Consider the following 21,601-nt stretch of genomic DNA (forward strand, 5'->3'; position numbering starts at 1 on the left):
GGATGTCAGTATGCACGCTTCGATGTGGGACACGGTGCTGCGGCCGGGAAAAATGAGCCTTGTAGCGGCCAAAGGGAAGAGACAAAACAGGCAAGAAGGGACACATGCAGCAGAGGCAGTGCTGAAACAGCAGTATACAAATGAGGTGATGCAGAGATGGAGATACAGATCTGATGACCCAGGAGATGTGAGGGGGGGAGGAGGATTTGATGAAGGGTTATAGCACTGTTCCAGACAATACAGGCGAATGGGGAAATCATTTTATGTAGCTTATTTGAACTATGAAAATTAGAAATAAATAAATTTAACCTTGTGTGAAGGCTTCTCTCTCACAGCATGAGGCTATTGGAAAAACAAAGCCCATGCTGGAGCATCAGAAACAACACATTAAATGTGGGAAATACAATAGGCATTACATCAGATTCCAGATACTGCAGATGATGAATCAGACCAGCATGCTTTTTCTGCATCTGGCAGCTTGTTGCATCCACTGTACACTTGCACTGAATGGGTCTTTCCAAGCTAAAAGGGGAAAAAAAAAACCCCAAACCCCAACCTGTGGAATAACTTTTGGAGTATGACCCACATACCAGGAAAGGACAGCCCTAAGGTCCTGCGGTGTTTTGTGCCCAGCTGAAGAACTACATGTCTGCATGAAAACATGGCACAATAGTGTGTTTGTGTCTGAGCCAGTAAGTCTTCAAAATGTTAGGGAGATTCTTGGAAATCCCGAATAAAAATACAACACTGAAAACGCTTTGATTTTTTTTAAAAGTAACACATATAGCTGTTAAGACTTATGAGAAATAAAGCAGTTTTGTTTGGTCTTATGTATTTCCTTGTGCTATTTGTTATCCTAATGTTTCAGCATGGTGTAATGAAATCAAAACTGGTTTTATAGATTAGAGGAATAAATTGACTCCATAACTCTCATAATTCAAATTAAGAGAACGGCCCAGAGAAGTAAAGAAGTATTATGGAGGGGAAAAAAACAATCCCCAAACCCCAACAAACTTCTAATTGGTAACTAATTCTGCTCACTTCAGTTTTAAAATCCTTTCTTATCTAACATTTTAAGGTTATGTTCCTAAGCACAAGTTAGAAAATTTTCTCTTTTTTTTTTTTTTTAAATCTTGATTACTCATGGAAGGCATGGGTCAGTACAACAGGGGCTGACTTCAATATACACCTGTACCTCTTAATTTAAAAGACTAGACTGGGCTTTAAAAAGACAGACCTAGTGGAGAAGTAGACGCTTAATTGCACGAAGATCGGACCTCTTGCTACTCTCCTAGGGCAGAAAATGAACAGAACCAGTTTTTGTAAAAGCAGTGATTCATCTTTAACCAAAATTTACCCTTCCTCTATTACTGGATTTTGGGTCGATTGGCCACAATAGCCTGTTACAGAATCTGCTGCTGCCCACGCTTCAGTGGAACAGTGTTTATTAGGCACATGCACACATGCAGTTCATGAAGCCATTTGGAATAAATTTAAAAGGTACTAAACACAGAGATTGTCTTATTTAAGAACTATCTGCTGAACTACTCAATCAAATAGCTTTCTGAGCATATGCTAATGTCAAATAAGGAATAAGAAAATCGGTATTTTTCCATGCCACCATAATACAAACACCTCTTTAAGATGAGCGGCAATGAAAGTACGGCAATAACCCCACTGGAATGACCAATTAGTTAAATTTCTGAACAATAGTAATTATTATCCTTCTCTGAGCTGACATTTAGGACTCGGACGCATAAACCACAATAAAAAAGAAATACCAGCACCAGTCTCGGTCCCTTTAGGCAGAAAAGAGCCCTTTTGGGGACGTTTCCTCATGGGCTGACCCTCGACCGATACAAATAGCTCTGGCTTCAGCTTTTAATTTGTAAGCGTATAAGTAAAATGACAGCGAAACCCGCTGGACTGCTGTTTTTGACACCATTTCGCACAATTGTACTCCGAGGGAGCCGCGGAGCGTCGGGGCCGCCAGCCAGGCGGATGCGACACAGAATCCCACGAGACATTTGGGCCTCACCTCCTTAATCTAGTGGGGAGAAGGAGATGGACCCGGCCCTCCTTGCCATGTAAAAAAAAAAAGGGGGGGGGAACGGGACACACACAGAGGGACAGACCCCGGCCGCCCCCCCGCCCCCGGCCGCCCCAATAAATCACTGCCCGTCACTCGGAGACCGCTCCTCCCCGCCAGCAGGGGGCGCCCCGCCCCGCCCCTCCCAGCAGGGGGCGCTGCTCGCCTCTCCCCCCCACCCCTCCACACACACCCCCCCCCCAGCAAGGGGGGCGGAGCGCCGCGATAAGAGGAGCGCTTTGATTGGTGACATGGCCCCCGGCGGAACGGAGAGGGGATGAGAGCGGCGCTCTGATTGGTCGCGCGGACTCGAGGGGGGGGGAGTAAAGGCCCGGGCAGGGGTGTCCCCCCCCCCCCCCCGTGGATCGGGGTCCCCCCCTTGCTCCCCGGCCCCCTGACCTGGCCGCCTCCGAGTCTTTTCTTGAGGACTTTTATGCCCCATCTTCGCGGGCGGAGGCGTTTCAGCCAATCAGCGTGCGGTGCCACGGCCTGTTGCCAGGCAGATTATGGTAATGAGCTCCGGGCGGCCGCCCCCCCTCCCGCTCTGCAGCTACCATTGTGAGGTGAGGACAGGTGGGGGGGTTTGGGGCCGCAGCGGGGCCGGCGGCGGCGGCCGGGACGCGGCACCCGCACGGGACCCCCTCAGGTAACGCGATGGGACGGTCCGGGAGGGAAGCCCGATCCGGGGGCGCCGCGGGGACCAGCCGGGGGTTTTGGACTTGTTGTTTTAGTCGCACCCAAGATGGCGCCCAGAGCTGGCGGCTCCTTAGCGCTGGGGACGGGATAAACCGTTCGCTCCCAGGAGTGGGGGGGGGGGAGCAGGGCGCAGTCATTCCCCTTCCCCCCCCGCGGGAGAGGTACAGTCCGCTTCCCCCCCCCCCTCGCCGCCACAGCCGGGATCCCCCACCCGCCCCGGACAGAGGGAGAAGGGGCTGCCCCCACCCCTGTTTCCCCCCCTCCCTGGATGGTACAGTCCGGACCCCAGCACCTCAGTGGCGGGGGGGTACCGGAGCCATCTTGTTCACCCCCCCCCCAGCACTGTGGGCGCCTAGCCCCCAATTACTCTGGGCCGCTCGCTCCCCTCGCCCCGTGGTCAGACCAGGTCCCCCACCCTCGGCTGCCGGGCCGTCCCCTCTCCTCTGCCAGGCCGGCGCGGCCTCTCGCCGCCAGCCCCCGTCCCCGTCCCCCCCCCCGGGGCCGGAGTGGTTGGGGCTAACTGACCGTTGGGCGCCCTCACGGGGTGGGGTGGGGTGGGGGTAGGGCGGGGGGGCGCTGACGGCGCCTCGCGCTTCCGCGGGGCGGGGGGGGGGGGGGGTGCGGCTGCGGTGGTTTCTCACACTGGGGAGCGGTGGCGGGAAGCGGGCTGGGGGGCACCTGCGCCTCCTGATTGGCCGCGTGCCTCGCGCCCCTGCCTCCCATTGGCCTAGTTAGGGGAGGGGGCGTCGCACCCCCTCCCCTGATTGGCTGCTGGTGGCGGCGGTGGTGGGGCGCGGAGGGTATATAAGGGGGAGCGGGGGGGGACCCGCAGTCCGAGCTGAGGGGAGCGCTGGCCGTGGGTCGTGCTTGGGGGGGGTCCCTTTGGGCACCAACATGGGCCCCAGCAGGGAAAAGCTCAGGTCTGGGTGGTCCTGGGCCTTGGGGCGGGGGGGTGGCAGCCCCGTGGATAGGCTCGTCCAAGGGCGGAGCAGGACCAGGCCGGTGGGTTCGGGCCTGCTGCTGAGTCCAAGCTGCGGGAGGTGGTTCCATCCGTGGAGGGCCTGAAGGCAAGGGCAAGGCCCGTGTGTGAGCAGAAGAAGCTTCTGCAAGCGGCAGCTGTGGTGTTTGCCACCGCTCTGCGATCGTTGGTCTTGGTGGTGGTGGTTGCCTCTGCCAAACAAGCCCGTTCTTGTGGTCTGAGATACCGTTATAATACGTGGCTGTTTGATCTTGCGGACTTCTCGAGACCCAGGTTTTGGTGTTGAGTTGCCCTGTCCCCCCTTCCTGTGCCACGGTTGCATTAAAATTTTGTTAATGGGAGCTTGTTAAATCGTTAAGTTGGAATGGAAAAATGAGGTCCCGGTGCTCTGCCTTTCAGAACTACTTATCCTAAAGGGACAACTCGCCCTTTATAATGTCAGTTTCCCTGCACGAAACATTTCAAGCTATGCATGGTCACCTCCTGCCTCTCAGCTGCTCATTGCAGATCCTCAGAAAGGGTCTGTAGATCAGAGTTAAAAACCTGGCTTAGGCTGCTGAGCTTCATAGTCCTGAGAGTGAAATGAATGGTCGGTATTTGCGATGTGCTTTTTGGTATCTGTGCGTCAACCTGTCTCCCATGTTACTGATATATTCATGGTTCTTGCAGGCCTTTAAAGAATGAACAAGCACAAAGCTGGGGGTCTATAAGATGCGTATCAATGTTTGTCTTTCAGAGCTTCAATGGGAATAGAGACTATACTGAACTTCAGCTTTCTTCTGTTATATTTTTAAGAATTCTTTTTTTTCTCCTTTCTATTGGTTAAGTTAGAAGATGAAATGCTAATAACTGATTTTACTAGAGGGTTCTTTGCATGTTTTGCGGAAATAAAATAACTGGTAGTCTCAAGCCTTCTAATGCCTTCATTTCTAGGAAAAAAAAAAAGTAAGAAGGTGTATTTCTCTAGTCAGTCCTTAAATGAAGAACTTATCTCCCAAATGGTGATGCTTTTTGGCACTTTGCTATATACGTGCTTCTCTTGTGTATTAGGCGTTTAAAATGAAGGCAGCTTTATTACCTTGGTTATAGGATGAGATGTCAATGTAATTGTTATTATTATCTGGTAGAAAAATTGACTATTTGTTTTTGGGGAGAAATGGGTATGTGGTGTCACTTGCTCTCCTCTGGCACCCTTACTACTAACCTGCAAAGAAAATCCCTGGATGAGCTCTTTTATGGTAATTTGCTCTGCAGTCAGCAGCTACCTCGAGTGTGTTTCTGACCACCTGCAGCTGCTGTCAGCTGTGCAAACTGAATTTTAATTGATTTATAAATGTGGCTAATTATGGGGGCTGTTTTAGTATTGTGAATTTTGTTTTGACTTAAACAGGAGGTTGGGTCTATTTGTCACTTTTCTTTCATGCTAGTAAAACACACAGAAATAGAAGTTGTGTTGTAGCCCTTAACTGGCACTGTATGTTAAGTCCCCACCTGTTTCAAAGTACAGCTAGCTGAATTTGTGCTCTGTGGCCTGTAGTCCTTCTGAGAATCAGCTATTCTGAAAAAGACAAGTTTGATTATCTCCTGTATTTTACAGTTAGACTTTCAGCTACTTCTCTGATACTTTGTGAGAGAATAGTTGCAACAGACTGTCATGCTTTCACCTTCAGTGCTCGGGCACTGTCCCTTTAGGAAAAGGACCGTGACACACGTTGGACGCGGTAGCAGAGGACTGGCCTTGAAGATCTAAGAGATCTCTTCCAGCTCATTGTTGCTTTGGTGATAGAAGTGCCATAAGGACGTAGATAGATCGATTCATTATGCACAATTTGAGTAAAGAGTGAGTTTGTGTTTGGCTGAGCTCTTCTACTTATTATAGGACTAAATAAATTGAAGCCAGGTTTCCTTTTGTGGAAATAAATAATCTTTGCTGCCCCAGCCCTATGTATGGTTTCCATTGCTAACTCACCACTAAAACATAAATATTGTGGTTATATATTACCTGATTATTAACATTCAGCCAAAAGGCACCAGAGCCAGGGTTCCTTGAAACAATATGCGCTTTTGATGGATGAGAATGCAGAGGAGGAGACGGCAGTCGTGACTCAGTCCTCAATGAGGTTAGAAACCTTCTTGCTGCAATGAAAGCGTATTCTTGCCAAGGGACCTCAGGAAATGCACCGACTCTGCCTTCTAGGCAAGCTGGGGTAATTAACTTAAGTGTGGGATATAGCTTTCTGCAGACTTATGTGATGTTCCTTTTGAGCATAATAAATCATTTTTGTATTAAAAGCTGGAGGAAGACCCGTAGTCGTAAAACCCCCTTTTGCAACAATCTTGCTGTCCTTGCATATGGTTGGCGGTGAAAAAGAGTGGTCAGTGAGCTCAGTACTTAAAAGGATTAAGCTAATAACCCCTGCTATTATTGCTGCAGGGAACCCCAATCTATATGCAAGCTTCTTTTACACTGGGGAGTAAATCACATTAGCTGTTTTATGCGCCATTATTGTAAAGTGGATTCTCATTTGAGATACTGCAGTGGCTTTATGGCTCACTGAGCAGGGTGGTGGACTTTTCCCCTTGCCCAGCTTTAATATTCCCCCGTTCTTCTCATCCCAGAGAAGGGACAAAAATGAATGTTCAGCAGCCACTGGCTCGGGTGCTTTCTCAGCAGAATGGCTTTAATTAGACCTGGAGAGGTTGCTGCAGATGAAGTCCCCAGAGTTTTTGTCTGTGTATCTTCTTGTGTAATCCCAGCATTGAAAGAAATTGTCATTCCTTCATAGCAGGTATGCCAAGAAAATATGGTTACTGTTGATATTTTTATTTTTTTGTTTTGGTCGTGCTTTTCTCTGAACTTCAGAGCTGAGCTTTCCTTTGAAGCACTGTGTGAGTTCGCTGTATTCAAAAACTCTTACACGCCAAATACAAACCAACAGTGACTTTGGGGTTATTGGAGGATTTCTCTTAAAGCACCATTGCACTCGCATTCCCTAGGTGTTAGGGGTCATAGGCGCACCTATGAGGTGACACGGTGCGGGTGCTGTGATGGCTGCGGGTGGGGTGTCTTCTGCTGAGGACAGCAAGGTTAATGAGGACCTTGCTGTTGGACAGAGGCACTTTGCCCCTGAGCAGTGCTTTCTCATCCTCTGGAGGGGAATGCAGCGATTGGGGAAAGCTGCTCATTTAATAATACAGCTTCAGAGAAATCAACATGCTGCAGGAAGAGGAGAGAGGGGTTAGAGAGTATCATGGTCGTCAAGGAGTTTTCAAGTGAGATTTCCAAAAAGTTGAAGAACTGTTCAGAAAATGACACAAAGGTGCTTTCCACGCATCAGGAGCTGCAGAGGAGAAGCTTCACCATTAATGAGATTTTTTTTGGATTAGATGTAAAAGGCAAGAACTAAAGAGGAAGGCCATAGGTCTCTGACACCAGCAGGTCCCCAGAGGATGTTGAGAAAGGGAAGGTAAATGTGAATGGCATACTGAAAGGAACCTGTTTTGTCTTGAAGAGGTGATGGTTTTGCTTGCACTTACCTGATGAGGCAGACGGCTGGATACTATGAGTGCACGGACACGTAGGAGAATACTCATCCTGCCCTGCCTGTCTGCCGACCGCGCTTTGACTCTGAATCGGATGCTTTCTAGTTGTGGTTAGCACCAGGTTGTTCCTGCGCTGATAAGCCTTGCTGAGAGATGAGTGCAGCGGTGCGCTCGCTAGTGTCACTTCCTAACTTTGAGCATGCTTCTACCTGTGAAAAACGTGGGCAAGTTCTAGGGAGTTCAAGGGCAGCACCCATGGGTGCTGTCTCAGAGCTCCAGCAAACACAAGTCAGAACGACCTTATCTTCCACTGGAGTAGATATTTTAAAGTAATTGGAGCTGTGGGGGTTCTTGATTCACGCTATATATATATATATATATGTATATGTAGTGACACACTGCACCCTGTCACTACCTTGCCACTCTGATGTACTGGAGTGATACTGGGATATATTTATACCTGTTACCATTTCAGCTTGTGTCATCACCCAGCATGGACTGGGTGAGACATGCCTGCTATTTTGGGGAGGAAAAGGCTGTCTTCACAGTTTCTGTAAATGGTTTAGCATCTCGCATGTTGGCATTGCTTCTCACTCATGTGCGTGACGCTTATCAAGTTGTATGCAAGCATTGGGGTGGTGACAGGATTGCAGTTGATATATTGGGTGATGGGTCTCATAGTGTGTGTGTGTGTGTCCCCTTGGACACTGCAGAACATTCCCATTGAGGTACTTGCCTCGGCATTTAGCTTGTCTGAAAATGTCTGATGTGTGTGAGATACAGGGAGAAAAATCAACAATTGCAAAGGATAATCCGTGGGCAAACGGTACGGAGAGCAAGCAGAGAGCGTTCCCTTGCACGCCAGCTGTTTGGCAATGCTTATGCCCAAAGTTTCACATGTATTTCTGCTAAAAAAACCAACAAAGCTTCCAGCTAGACCCTTTGAGAAAATAAGTATTTTCTTTACTTGTATCTCCCAAACTGGTATTACTAACAGGCTTAGTGTAGAGGCCACATAGGCCAACTTGTCCATCACGATTCTTCTGCAGTTAATTTGAAAAAATATTGTGGCTATGTGCTGAGCTGGACATCCGCCGCTTCCTTGTGCAGCGAGACATCTCTGCTGAGAGAAGACCACAGGGAAATCGTTAAAATCTCGAGGCACTGTGGCTGTCAGTGTCACAGCTGTAATGGGTATTGAGAGGGGGATTTAAAGAAGAAAATAAGATCATGCAGGATTAATGAGGGAGAGCATCCTATGGAGGACTAGTAAGCAAAGTTATTTCAGTCTTTTCTGTCATCAGTGTTAGAAAACTTACTCGGGTGTTTGTGTTTCCTGGTGGTTTTGTTGTCGGTGACTTTGGACCAGATCTTGCTTTCCAGCTCCTGACCTTAACTGCAGGTCTTGTTTCACTATTGGCTTTTGTACCAGCTAGATTTCAATGCTTGCTCCTGCCTCGGGCCCTCTTTATTGCCTGGCCTTGGGACCTCTCTGGGATGTGGCCTGCCTGCTCTTGCACTGACTTCTCAGCACATCCACGTTTCCAGGGAAACATGCTTTTCTGTGTATTTTGGTGATGATAGAAATTATGAGAGTTTGTGGAGATCCAGTCTGTGGTAGGAATGCATACCAGAGGGGCAGATCCTAGGATGTATTTTCAAGTACAGAAGTTGAAAGCATCAGCAAATCCTGCAGCTCCTAATAATGTCTGATTGTTATTGCTACACAATTGGCTGGGCTGAGCAGTGTATTTTTTTCATTTCTGTGAAGAACAGCAATAACGGTACCATTTATAGAAACTGCACCACCGAGCCACTGAATTTGGCTCAACCTTGCGTTTTTCCCTGAGATTTGAGATTACTGTTAACCTTTAGAACCATGGCAAAACTTGAAATGACTGTCTTCTGCTTTCTTTTCCGACTTTTTGGTACAATTTTTTTGCAGACACGAATCTTAATGCCCAGTTTTGTCTATTAAAGACCTGTCTGAACCCTTCGGTCTCCTTTCTGCTCAAGTTGTAAGTTTTATTTGTGCCAAAATGAGTCTGCAGGAGTGAGTCAGCATCTTCTTTCAGACCTTCAGTATCTGCTTGTGGGGAAGGTCAGCCAGAAATTCTGCTACTTGTTGCACCATGTGGAATTAGCCAGAACCGTCCCGTTCTCTTAATTCAATCACTGGTTAATTTAATTACATTCTTATTAAGAGGATAATTTAAAAACCCAAACCACCCAAACTTGAAACCTCTAGCATTTATTTTTATTTTTCTAAGCAATTAGGTAATTGATTAAACTACTGGCTATTGTTAGTGCAATTACCTGAATTGGCTCTTGATTAATAATGACAGTCAAGAAAAAGAGCTGTTTGGGATAAACCAGCCAAAGAATATCAACAGGGTAGGCATTTAATTTACATAAAAATTGTTCAGATTATGTTACTGACATAAATGCTGTCATGTTTCACACAAGCAGCTCTAGACCCCTTGGTGATTGTATACCTGATAAAATGAGTGAGGAGTTCAGTGAGAGTGGTAAGATTAGGTATGAGAAAAATCCCTGAATTAATCCTTAATAACGTAGCAAGTAGCTTTGAGATGGATGAAAAGTGCTATGTAGGGATGGATGATATTTACTTATATATCAGAGCTTGTGTGTGCTGTAACACATAAATAAATAATATTTATTTGTAAATGACCCTGGCTTTCAACACTTGGAGAGTAAGGCTGGTGTTTATTGGTCCTAATTGCTTGCTGCAGTTCATTTTTCCATACTCAGGAGATCCCCTAGTTGAAGTGTTGCATGCAGGTACATGTATTTCTTTTTTCCTTTTCTCCTCAGTGCTTTTTCTGGATGTTTTGTATCAAGTAATATTAATGGGAATAGGATTTCTGCCCCTTTATTCCCATAACCTAACGGTGCATGGGTCTAATAGTAAGTGAGAACAGCCTTCGCACTGCTCCTCAGTCTCTTCTTGTGTGGGGGACGACGTGGCACACGTGTACTGTGTGGCTCAGCACGAGAAAGCAAATGCTAGGCTCTAGTCACCAATAACGCCATGACTTGCTGTCTAGCGATGCCCAGAAATATCTTTCCCACAGTTTTTCTTTGTATATGTGAAAGTCATATGTTCCGGTTTTGGGTTTTGGTTGTTCCCCCCCCCCCCCCTTCAGTTCAGTGACGTTAGCCTGAGACTTTTCTGTACTATCGATTTATATGTTCTGGCCAGGACCAGTGGTACAGTCAGTGCTCAGGTCTGCAAAGCTTACTCGTTGCTGGCAAAATCAGTAGAAGGCAAAAAGTGCCTGCTGCTGCTTTTTTTTTTTTTCCTCCTTTTCTTTTTTTAGTTTGTCAATGACAAGCCAACTGGTAGCATTTATGGGAACAAATTATGACTACAATAATTTGCAGTTAAAATGCAAATGAATGAAAGTGTCAGCAAGGAGCATTCTGCTTTCTTCCTGGTGCACAGACGGGGTACTGGCATTGGATCAGCCCAGCGAGGCACTCGGTATAAAATAGAGTTAATTGGACTAGCTGAAAAATGAAATGGGCTCAGCCTCATGCTAATTCCTGGGCCTGTGATTTAATATGACATTAGAGACGAAGGACTGGGAAGGTGCTGAACCACTGACTAAACCAATCACCAGAGCTGTAAATTACACTTCTGAGATTCCCAATGGCAGATTGAGAGACCCCAATAAAATTGCGTGAGGTGAAAAAAGCCTAGCTTGGAAGCAATTTGTCAGGATCTTCGGGCTCGCATGAATTAGAGTTTAAGTTTCATTGTTCTTTTTCTAAACGTTGTCTGTTGTAACACTGCCTGAATACCAACTGGGACTGCAGTTTTGTACAAGGTGAAAGCTGACTGTAGATGTAAAGCCAGTTGGCTCTTGAATAAAACCTCTTTCAGACGAACCGAGAAACTGGTGATGCATCTCTGAACGTAGTGTTTTCTTGTTGGAAGCTTAAGGTGAATTTTCTGCATCATGTATTGATTTCTGGTCCTGTAGGTGCCAGAAGGACAATGTGAAGAAATGCAGAAGGAATTCAGTATAATCTTTCAGTGCAGGAGGCATTCAGTATAATCCTTCAGTGCAATTGTAGCAATTGTTGACTTGTTTCCTCCTTAATAGGACTTGGAAAGTATTATACGGCAGAACTTGAGCATGCTAAATGAGAATGCACATGTTCGTAAAGCCAAGCCTGCTTTACTCTGGCAGTGTGTTCCTGTAGTGCAGTAGCTGATGATAATACCTCATATCTCCGTTTTGTGTGTCACACTTGTTTTAATATCTCTATCTCTTCCTTTTTAATTTTTTTTATAGCCATGTTACTGAAGATCACCTCGTCTTCTGGAAGTAGAAACACAGTGAACAGATGAATCTATTCAGCCAGACATTCCTCCAGTAGATCTCTCTCCCCATGGAGCACCACAGCAGAGAGGAGATGGACTCAAAAGAGGAGAGTCCTCAGGTGTGGGCTGACTCTGCTGAGCAGGAACAGAATACTGCTCAGGTGACTAGTGCCTTCCAGAGCTCTCGGTTTCTGCTCAGACCGAATTGGGCTCGGTGTGGTGGCTTAGCAAGCAGGCATTCCCATTCAACCCTTTCTTAAAGTCTGAAAACTCAGCTTTCATTTGAGGAGAAATACAAACATGTCTGTGGTGATTTCGGATTAAAGCTTCAGCAAGTGAGCTGTGCAAACTGCAGCAGTGAGTACACAGACATCTGAAGCGAGCTAAATGAAGCCAGCTAGTGGCTATAGAAGTTTCAGTGTCCAAATATATGTATAACCATGTGGGAAAGCGAAAGGGTATTCAGATGAATGAATATTAACAAAATCTGTGGTCTGTGGCAGCCCATTTTGATGGCATCAGTCGAATCAGTTGGAGCTGTGGGTGGACCTTGGGGAAAGTAATATGCATAATTTTTTCCAGTCAGACATCTGGGTAGTGGGGAAGGGAGAAATGTTAATCGTTAGTGACTAATACAGTCAGATTCTGGTGTATGCAGCTAGTCCCTCTGTTTCTGAGACAATGCAGTTGAGAATTTCTAGAAGACTGTAAATTGATTTATTCTTTCGGATATGTTGTAAAGAGGGTGCTGCATGTCATTTGACCCACAAGCTGAGAAATTCTGACTCTTCTGGTAATTTCTAGCTTTGAAATTTGCCAAGAAAGGCAATTTCCAATGGCCTGTGTTCCGTTATCTATACAATGGGATAACCATACTGTTGTTTGCACATGGCAGTTATAAGGCTTAATTAGTATTTGCAGAGTGCTCTCCAAATGTGAAACACTGCATGCATCCTTACTGTAGTGTTTGCATGAGGATTTATTGTACAGAATCAGTACTTGGCATCCGCGGGGGAGTACCAGGTGTCTTCTGAAGCATAAGCTAAAAGGTGAAACAAAGTAAATAAAATATGTAACTGTGGCATCGTTTTATGTGAAAACATTTTATGTGAATATGAATATAGATACTAAAACTAGGTTTCCTGCTAACTGTCCTATTTTTCCCATGTGCTGAAAATGGTTTTCAGCATGTAAAGGGTATCAAAAGATAAACATGTTCCTGTTGCCACTGGAATTAAGTATTCTAGCTTGTTTAAGGTAGGCCACTGATCATCATTTGTGATCATAATGTTCTGTCAAAATCAACTTATTTGGATTTAAACTGCTGCCCTAGATATAACTTGTTCCAGTAGTCCTTGGAATCATTGCTTAATGTTTTCAGTTATATGTTTCTCTGTTTAAATAGTTGAATTTTCTACTGATACGGCATGTATATACTACAGAGAAGCAATCTAACATACACTATTGCTTCCTCATGATAGGTGCGATACTATTAACTTGCAGCAGTATCAAAGTTAATAGATTCTGTTAGCTGTTCATCAAACAGAAGAAATTACCTCCAACTACAGAACTAGCTGAATGAATTAATTGTCATAAATCCAGAAAGGAATATGAGAATAGAGGGAAACAATATACCAATAAATCCCGAAGATACACTAGTTCATATCTGAGCTTTCTTTCTCTTACAAATTTCCAAAGTATGATTCAAGAACTAAGTATTAGAAGGTGCCCTTTACACAAGTCAGGCCTTGAGTTAAAATGCAGAGTAAAACCAGAAACCAATGGTAGGTTATGTCCAGATTTCTGTGTTGCTAGCATAATTCAGATGAGATTTTAAATGTGTTTTTTCAAAACAGTCGGCTAGTTAGTTGAGACATGAGGTACTCTCTGCTTTCCAAGGCACCTCTGCAACCGATGGGTTTTGTGTTGTTTCCCACAGGCATATGACTGCAGAAGTTTCAGTACAGGATCTGTTTTTTCTTCCAGGTGCACTTTGTCCCTGAGGGGGGGACAGTGGCACAGATTGTGTACAGTGATGAGCAGGACCGTCCCTCGCAGCAGGTTGTCTACACGGCGGATGGCACCTCCTACACCTCTGTGGACACCTCGGAGCACACACTCGTCTACATCCATCCCGTGGAAGCTACACAGGCATGTGTGGTTCTGGGCCCACCCCACTTTGGCACCTAGAAAACAAAACAGTCTTGTTTGAGGTGAAAGCCAGTTGCCAGCCAAGTGATATGGTTGGAAAATAGCAGTCAGTTGCTCTTAACGCTTTTATCTGTCCATTGCTGAACAGGGACTTCATGCTGTTCATTTGTCTGATGTTCAAATGTGGTCATGAAAGGATGCCGAGGCTATGAATTATGAAATGCTGATTATTTCACTGAAGGTGGACAAGATTACAATTAAATCAAGGGTGTTTTCCAAAACACGGATAATATCTTCAGAAATTCTGCCTCTGTTGTATTCATTAAAAAGCAAAGAGCGATCTGTGTGTCTGTCTTCTGGAAGAGTCCTTGTTTTGCATAGTACAGTTCTCATAATTGATAGTTACAGTATCAGTCATGTCTTTTTGCAGGGGATCTCAGTGTATTCAGTCTAATTTTGTAGTCCCTCTTCAGAGAAGTTGTTGATTTTATAGACCTAGGTTCTTTTTCTTCTTCATAATTATATCAAGTAGCTTTTATTCTCTGACAGCATGTGTTTATATGGGGTTATATAGTATGCATCTGTACCTCTGTGTGGAAAGATAAAAAAAGAGGAACAGGCACGCTTTGTCGAGAATGTTTTATAGAGTCTTTGCTGACAGGACAGATTAGCAATGCTACAAAGTGCACGTACTTGACACCCGCACCAATGCTGGCATAGCCTTGCGCGGCATGGTCCCTCTCTTGCACAGTTCTTAGCTGTTACACAGAAACAGTTGCTGCGTGGTGGGATGTTCTGAGAGGATAAGAGATTTTGAGAGGGTATCTCCCAGGAAGTCACCGACCAACTCCAAAACTCTGAATACTATCATTTTGTCAAAAGAGGTGTAGTATTAAGATGCTATCGTGCAACTGAGATGAAATTACCAAAGCGCTAATGGAATTTGTATTATGCCATGCTTTATTTTGTTGGAGCCAGACCACTACAAGCTCAGATATTTCGAGTTTTGGCAAAGTAAGCAAGGCTGACCTTAGTCAATACTTAGTTTTTATTTAAGTCTTGATTTTCCTAGGGGGAAGGTCTCCCATCAGGGCTGTTCTTGCAGGCTACTGTAAGAATATTGGAGTTGGCGTGTCTTCTATGAAATTAAAAAAACCCAGCGACCTGGCCATATCAAATTTACATGTAGGATATGCCTGATATCTGCATGCTTTCTTTTGAGGCCCTGTCTTGTGAATTTGCAGAAAGATAAAATTAATAGTCATCTTCTGTCCTGCCCTCAAGTATTACTTAGCTTTCACACAGCTGTTGAATTTCGTTCTGTAGAATTTATCAAATCAGCAATTGACAAAATGATTTCTATATTTAAAAAAAAAAATATCCCATGAAGTACTTTAGTTATATAGATGAAAAGTGCCACATAAATATATTTATCTTTTTATGGAGCACTACCTAATTTTAGTTTAATCTCTAGGCATGTAGGTTCACATGGGTAAGTTGAATTAGTCTGCGATGGCAATAGGCACATTAGAGGTTAGCAAAGGATCAAATGTGGATCACTTCTTGGTGGCAGGGTAATTTTTGTGTGAGCTGGGAGTAAACAACCCCAAGGCTGGTTTGATAAGCCTTTTTCACTTTGTCTAGACTCTGTTTACAGATCCATCCCAAGTGGCTTACGTCCAACAGGATGCCACCACCCAGCAGGTAAGAAAGAGACATTATTTTCCTTGGGCCTGAAACTGTAAGGAAATTGTTACCGAAGGTAAAGGAACATTGTTGTAGTGCTAGAGTGTAATAAACTCTCTCTGGATTTGTCAAATGGCAATCTTCAGTCATGTACTGTCATCCCAGGGATCAAGGGCAAAAAGCTTATGATAACAAGCCATTATTATCTTGGCTAGCTTGCGCATGAACGACAATAACGGTTAAGAGAGTTTGAGTTTATTCTTTTTAATTCATGTTCAATGAAAATACTAATTTGCTGCCCCAGATATAATGAAAAATCTTTCAACAGTGTCCCTTTAAATAAGTCAGCAAGCTGATATGGCTGGCTTTATTTTAATGTGTCATTCTGGAAAGACTGGGTTTGCACTTGTCCTCATACAAATTCTGATCCAAATGCCTTTAAGTCCATAAAAGGCTCTCAAGGGATAGAAACTTTGGATCAAATTCTAGGTTTACTAGAGACTTCACATGAAATTAATTGTAAAAGCTGAAGAAGTTCAGTTACTGGCTCCCTTACCTTACCATGGCATCCCAGCTCTGATGTGCTTGCCAGTGCTGAAGTGGGCTAGGAACAGAATACAATTGGAGCCCGTGTTTATAAAGTTTTGATGATTTTTCTTTTTTTCACTTATGGATGGGAAGGTTTTGTTGTTAACTTTTACTAGTATCTTTGGGGACTGCGTTGTGGTAATCGGGTATAGGTGCTTTCAGATCTAGATCTTTAGTTCAAATTCTCTGCTTGTCATAGAGGCTTAAAATCATTACTGCTCAGTGAATCTTTAATGGCACCGTGTGAATTGACATGATAGATCTGAATCATTACTAATGCGATCATTAAAATGCATATTTATTGACAGTCTTGGGGCAGAGTGAAGGGTTGAATGTGCACTGAAAATAAATTTTCTTCTTGCTAAAAGAATACCTTCTAAACTGTTGAGGCACAGGCAGGAAATGGTATGACTGACACAGTAAAGGTGTTACCTGTTTTCTTCCAGTTCTCCGGAGTATTTGGAGTGTCATTCTGGAATTTTTTGCCACATCAGTTTCCTTGCATTAAGAAGCCCCCAAATTCTATTTAATTGTCTTAAAGCTCATTTAACAAATAAATATATGATCTAATTAAAAGTAGAGATTACTTACATGTGCAGTGCAAATGACACTCTGACAGCAGAGGTGGTGTGTTGTTACTGTCCCATGTTGAGTATCAAGGGCATGAGCACTTGTCTGCATGTCCTCAGCCCATCCTCCCTTTCAACACTGTGACAGCAGTCCCAGCAGAGATGTTCATTTGCTTGTGAATGGTTAGTCCCTCGTTGTGGCAGCTCCTGCCTTTGCAGGTGTTTTTACATCAGCATTTCATGTGGGACATCCCTGAACTGACAACAAATGTTAAAATAATAATCAGAGCTCCTCTTGTCTTTCAAAAGAGACTTTGTTTTTAAAAAAAATTGAAAGGTTTTTAAAAATAATGCCTATATTCCTATTGCAGTGTCTGACATGGAAGTGAAAGTAAGGATAGGTCTGAAGTATGATTAGTGGTAGGCAGTGCTAATATGAGGGACAAATAGACCCAAGCTTGCGTGAACCTCTCATTGCTGGCAGACTTGGAGGTGTGCCATTGAATAATGATGCCTTTTCTGTTGCCACTTGGCATCAGAAATGTCAATACCAGACAGCTTGGTTCAGCTGTCGTCTTGGCAGTTTCCTGCTCACTGTCACACGGTTCCCTGAAGTCTTTTTGCTGTAGTTTTTAAGCAGTTTCATAAATTAATCTTAATACCTCTTTAAACAAAACAACTAGATTTGAAGTTTTAAGACTATCTGCTTATGTTATGGATTTTCTTGTCTGCTCCTTCACTGTTGGCACAATTCGCTGTTCTCAGATTTATTTGATATTTATTAAGCCCTCTGTAGAGGGACAGGGACTTTAGTTTTAGCATAAAAGCTGCTTAACAGTCAGAGGCACAAACTAGAAGCCACATGATGTCAGCTGTAGAGAAGGATGAAAAATTGTGCGGGATAATGGTGCAAACTCCTGTATAGATAAGCAGGAAACAAAAGACATGAAAGGTGATTCCTAGGATCTTAATTCTGCTTTGTTTAATTGCTGAATGGATGGGAGCAGTATGGTAATATGCATTCATTTTCTTGTTACCACACAAAAAAAAGAGTATGAAAATGACCAAAAATGTATAGTGTGACCAAATAATGTAAAGAAAAAATCATTGTTGGAATCCTGTCATTTGAGGGCTTGATCTTCCAATGAGGTCAATACACCATCTTGTTTTTATAATGGATCTTGGTTTGCTTGAGAAAAAGAAAGAGAAAAAGAGGAGATGCTTCTTTTTCCTTCTTTACTTTCTTCCTTAAAAAAAACTAGTAAATTTGGAGATAGAAGAGAAAAAGACCCCAGATCATTGGTTTTACCAAGAGCTAAAGAGCTCCTTGCATCTGTTTTTAGTATAGTTTGAACCCAGGCTGTATAGGACCTTAATTTAAAGCCAAAAGTGGGAGATAGGAAATTCAAAAGCTGCAAAATCTGGACTGAGTTTTGAAGCCTTTCCCTTTGTTCCTGGATCTACAGGTTTTGTCCAAGTCCATCATCCCTAAAAAAAAAAAACCCAAAACAAAAAACCAACAAAAAAATCATTAAAATGTTGCAGTTTTTGACCTAGTGTAGGACTCCAGGGAGCATTGCATGCAGGGCACTGCCCGTATGTAAGTGACTGATGGAAATGACGCAGTGCTAAAATGAGTGCCTATAATTTTAGGTAACTGTGCTCTTGCCTGCTGCTGCTCAGAGCATGAATCCCACCAACCTGTCCGTGCTCGGCAACGTTGCCGAATCCCCCCAGCAAATGGCTCTGGAGCAGGGTCCACAAGCAGATAGAGTAAGTTGCCAGGCACCCTTTTCTTTTAAATGTACGAGTACACTGATTTCATTGCTCCATTGTCTCAGGTGATGAAACATGTCTGAGTGATACGGGAGGAGATGGGAGAAAGCTGTAGCACAGATCTGTACTGTCTTTCATAGTCTCACCATGGAATGTGTGGGGGTTTTTCTAGGAGAGGTAGTGTATTTAATATACAGAGAAACCTGTTCTACAGATTGTTCTGTCTCGAGCAGCCACCTTTAAAATACTCTTCTCAGCTTTGAAAAGCAAAGTTAACAGAAGGTGTAATGCTGATTGTCACGTAGGACCAACATCCACTGGGTCTCTTTGCCAGTCTTTTAAGATAGCTTTACTGTGCATAGTGTTTCTTGTTCTCTACCTGAGAAACCTGCGTGGGTTGTGCAATATTCTGTGCAGTGCACTTCAATTATTTTTTTGCTTTTTTTGTAGGGAAAGAAAGGGATAAACTTTAAAATTAGTGAAAGAATACAATGCCCTCAACTGTCCTCCACGTCCCATAGTTTATATCTAGTGTCTGTGTTATCTCATCCCATATTGATCTCTGTGTGTGTGCTCCGGGGATTGTGTATGTTTGATTGCATGATAGGAGAGAAGAGATCATGTGCCAAAGTGCAGGATTCTCTCACTTGTACAGAAGTTAAAATACAGCCTTAGGCTGTAGATAATTTCCACAGAGCCTGGACTTTTTCAGACTTTCTGTAAGGGTCCAGAACTTCTGATACTGTTTTCTTCTCCTGAGAAGTCAGTCTTTGACAGGGTAGAGCTAGGTAGTGACACAGAGCTGTCCTGAGTGAGGCTGTCAGCAGCAGCGATGCAAAACATCCCTCAGCAATCGTTTATCATGTCGCTTTACTTTCCCTTGTCCTTCTTTCCATTACCAAAGGAAGCAGAAAGGGTAGACTAGCAAGAACCTTCATTGCTCATCTTTGTAGGAGTGTTTTTCTTTGTGAATCAATTTTGATTGTTTGTGAATTCTCTCCTCAGGCATCATTACCGGTGCATAACCAGGTGTTACCTCCTATGGAGGCAGTGGATGGTTCTGACCCTTTAGCACCTCTGCAGAATCAAATGGGAAGGATGGAAGCAAAAGAGGAAGATGATGATGATGAAGATGAGGATGAAGATGGGGAAGACACTGACATGGATGAATGGGATCCGGATCCACCTCGACCCTTTGATCCCAATGATTTGTGTAAGCATATGAAGTAGTACGTAGTAGTATGTAGAAAAAGCCCTCCCTTTTTCTTTCACCTCCATCAGCCCTCTAGTAAATGGAGCCAAAAACGATTCAGATTTTAGCAGTAATAAGTAAACCCCTTTATACCCAGAAATGTAGACACGTATTGAGCTGCCTTACTGAAAAGACAAGGTTGTGTCTTAGGTGGAGTCTCTGAGCTGCTTTGTTCTTCATTTTGCAGGAGGCTGCCCTCTCTAATGTTTTAAAATGTAGACAGACTATTGGAATAAATGTTCCCACAGCTGAGCCAAAGATGTTTAGAGGGAGATAAGGCTGTCTCTTCTGAGCTGGTGCGTGAGTGTCTGCCTGACAGTCATGTCCTCTCTGACTTTGTGTTGTAGGGTGTGAAGAGTGTAATAATGCACATCCCTCTGTGTGTCCAAAACACGGACCTTTGCATCCGATCCCAAACCGGCCTGTGCTGACCAGGGCAAGAGCCAGCCTGCCCCTGGTGCTCTATATAGACAGGTTTTTGGGAGGTGTGTTCTCCAAAAGGCGTATCCCAAAACGCACGCAGTTTGGACCTGTGGAAGGACCTCTGGTTAGACAAACTGAACTCAAAGACTGCTATATCCATTTGAAGGTAAGGGTGTGTGTGCGAGAGAAGAAGAGGGATCAATTTGTGCTTAAGCTTTGATTTTCATGAGTTTGTTGTTCTGCCTTGATCAGTTACTTCACTGGAGGTGTTCTTTTGTTACTTCCATCTCTGAATGTAACTCAGAAGTACCCAGATTGCTTTGGCTTGAAATCTTCTGTTATTCAGGGAGACACAATAATCGTGGTGAATATTAAGGCATTATGGTGTTACGATATATAGGACGCATAGTGTGGAATGCTGTGAATTGCTGTCACGTGGGCTGAAGCAGCATCTGGACATATAAATAGCAGCCCTATCTGAGGATGTTTTGCAGCCATTATTTTGTGTCATGCTGTAACTTAAATTAAAAATATTTTTCTTCCCCTTTCCTTCCTCTCCCCCACAAGACGGAGGGGAGAGGAGAGATTTTTCTCCCCTTCCTCATGCCAAGATATTGGCAGGAGGTATAATGGATTTGACTGACTTTTATCCATTTATTTACTGGCTTCATTATAGGAATTGGTTCTTATTTGCTGGAGATTAGGTTGACAGTCTTAGGAGCGCTGGTCTCTGATGGTCAGTGTCTGACAAGGAAGTTGTTACCGCAGGCAGATTCAGTAACCCAACAGAAGTTCAGCTAAAGAAGTGCTGCTCCCAGCTTGAGGCAGTGTCATGAGTCAAGAAATGAAAGGAGAAGTGGGTCTGCCAGTTAGAAACATCTGACAACTGATGCCATATAGCCTACTGAAGCTACAGCTTCTTGTGCCTCATAGCCACATGTAAAGTACTGTGCCTGACCCTTTTAATGAATGCTTCTTGCTCTAGAAAGTCATGGAAGGGTCCATTGTGTCTCCCTAGTTAAATCTCTACCCGTTTTTAAGTATTTTTCGAAGTGCTGCCTGTTTCTGGCTCCCTGTTAGCAAAGAGAGGAAAGTTAGCTATGCCTTCATTGCTTTCCTAATGTAAAAGTTGCATGGGCACAGTAGTTTGTTTTGTTTGGTTTGGTTTGGTTTTGGTTTTGGGTTTTTTTTTTGTTGTTTTTTTTTTTTTAGAAGCTCAAATTCTTTTGAACCTGCTGCCAGGCAGTTACAGTCACATGTAATTGGATTTTGCTACAGGTTTCTCTTGATAAGGGTGACAGAAAAGACAGAGATTTGCAAGAGGACCTGTGGTTTGAACTTTCTAGCGAGGCTCTTTGTAACTGGATGATGTTTGTGCGTCCTGCTCAAAACCATCTGGAGCAGAACCTGGTAGCGTATCAGTACGGCCACCATATTTATTACACAACCATTAAAAACGTGGAGCCCAAGCAGGAACTCAAGGTATGGCATTGCTCAT

The 21,601-nt window shown here is 44.0% G+C and overlaps 2 protein-coding genes across 12 annotated transcripts in view; one reads left to right on the forward strand and one right to left on the reverse strand.

Annotated features, from left to right (window-relative positions):
• The window catches only part of APLP2 (amyloid beta precursor like protein 2), a 114,132-nt gene that overhangs the window by 64,300 nt on the left and 28,231 nt on the right, over positions 1 to 21,601 (reverse strand). The window lies entirely within an intron of this gene.
• PRDM10 (PR/SET domain 10) overlaps positions 2,521 to 21,601 on the forward strand; it is a 47,143-nt gene continuing 28,062 nt past the window's right edge. Inside the window, exons 1-8 of one of the 7 annotated variants that reach the window (XM_052786358.1) lie at positions 2,521 to 2,652; positions 11,630 to 11,819; positions 13,645 to 13,809; positions 15,454 to 15,513; positions 18,306 to 18,425; positions 19,434 to 19,641; positions 20,028 to 20,269; positions 21,382 to 21,585. In XM_052786358.1, the coding sequence (XP_052642318.1) occupies positions 11,727 to 11,819; positions 13,645 to 13,809; positions 15,454 to 15,513; positions 18,306 to 18,425; positions 19,434 to 19,641; positions 20,028 to 20,269; positions 21,382 to 21,585 (1,092 nt within the window). In that variant the 5' untranslated portion in view covers positions 2,521 to 2,652; positions 11,630 to 11,726. Of the gene's footprint in view, positions 2,736 to 3,729; positions 6,554 to 6,647; positions 7,232 to 7,733; positions 9,409 to 11,629; positions 11,820 to 13,644; positions 13,810 to 15,453; positions 15,514 to 18,305; positions 18,426 to 19,433; positions 19,642 to 20,027; positions 20,270 to 21,381; positions 21,586 to 21,601 lie in introns of those variants that run through there. The other 6 variants (XM_052786364.1, XM_052786359.1, XM_052786360.1 and 3 more) reach the window with 6 other exon arrangements.

This window comes from Harpia harpyja, chromosome 4, assembly GCF_026419915.1.
Source record: "Harpia harpyja isolate bHarHar1 chromosome 4, bHarHar1 primary haplotype, whole genome shotgun sequence".
Taxonomy (NCBI): Eukaryota; Metazoa; Chordata; class Aves; order Accipitriformes; family Accipitridae; genus Harpia; species Harpia harpyja.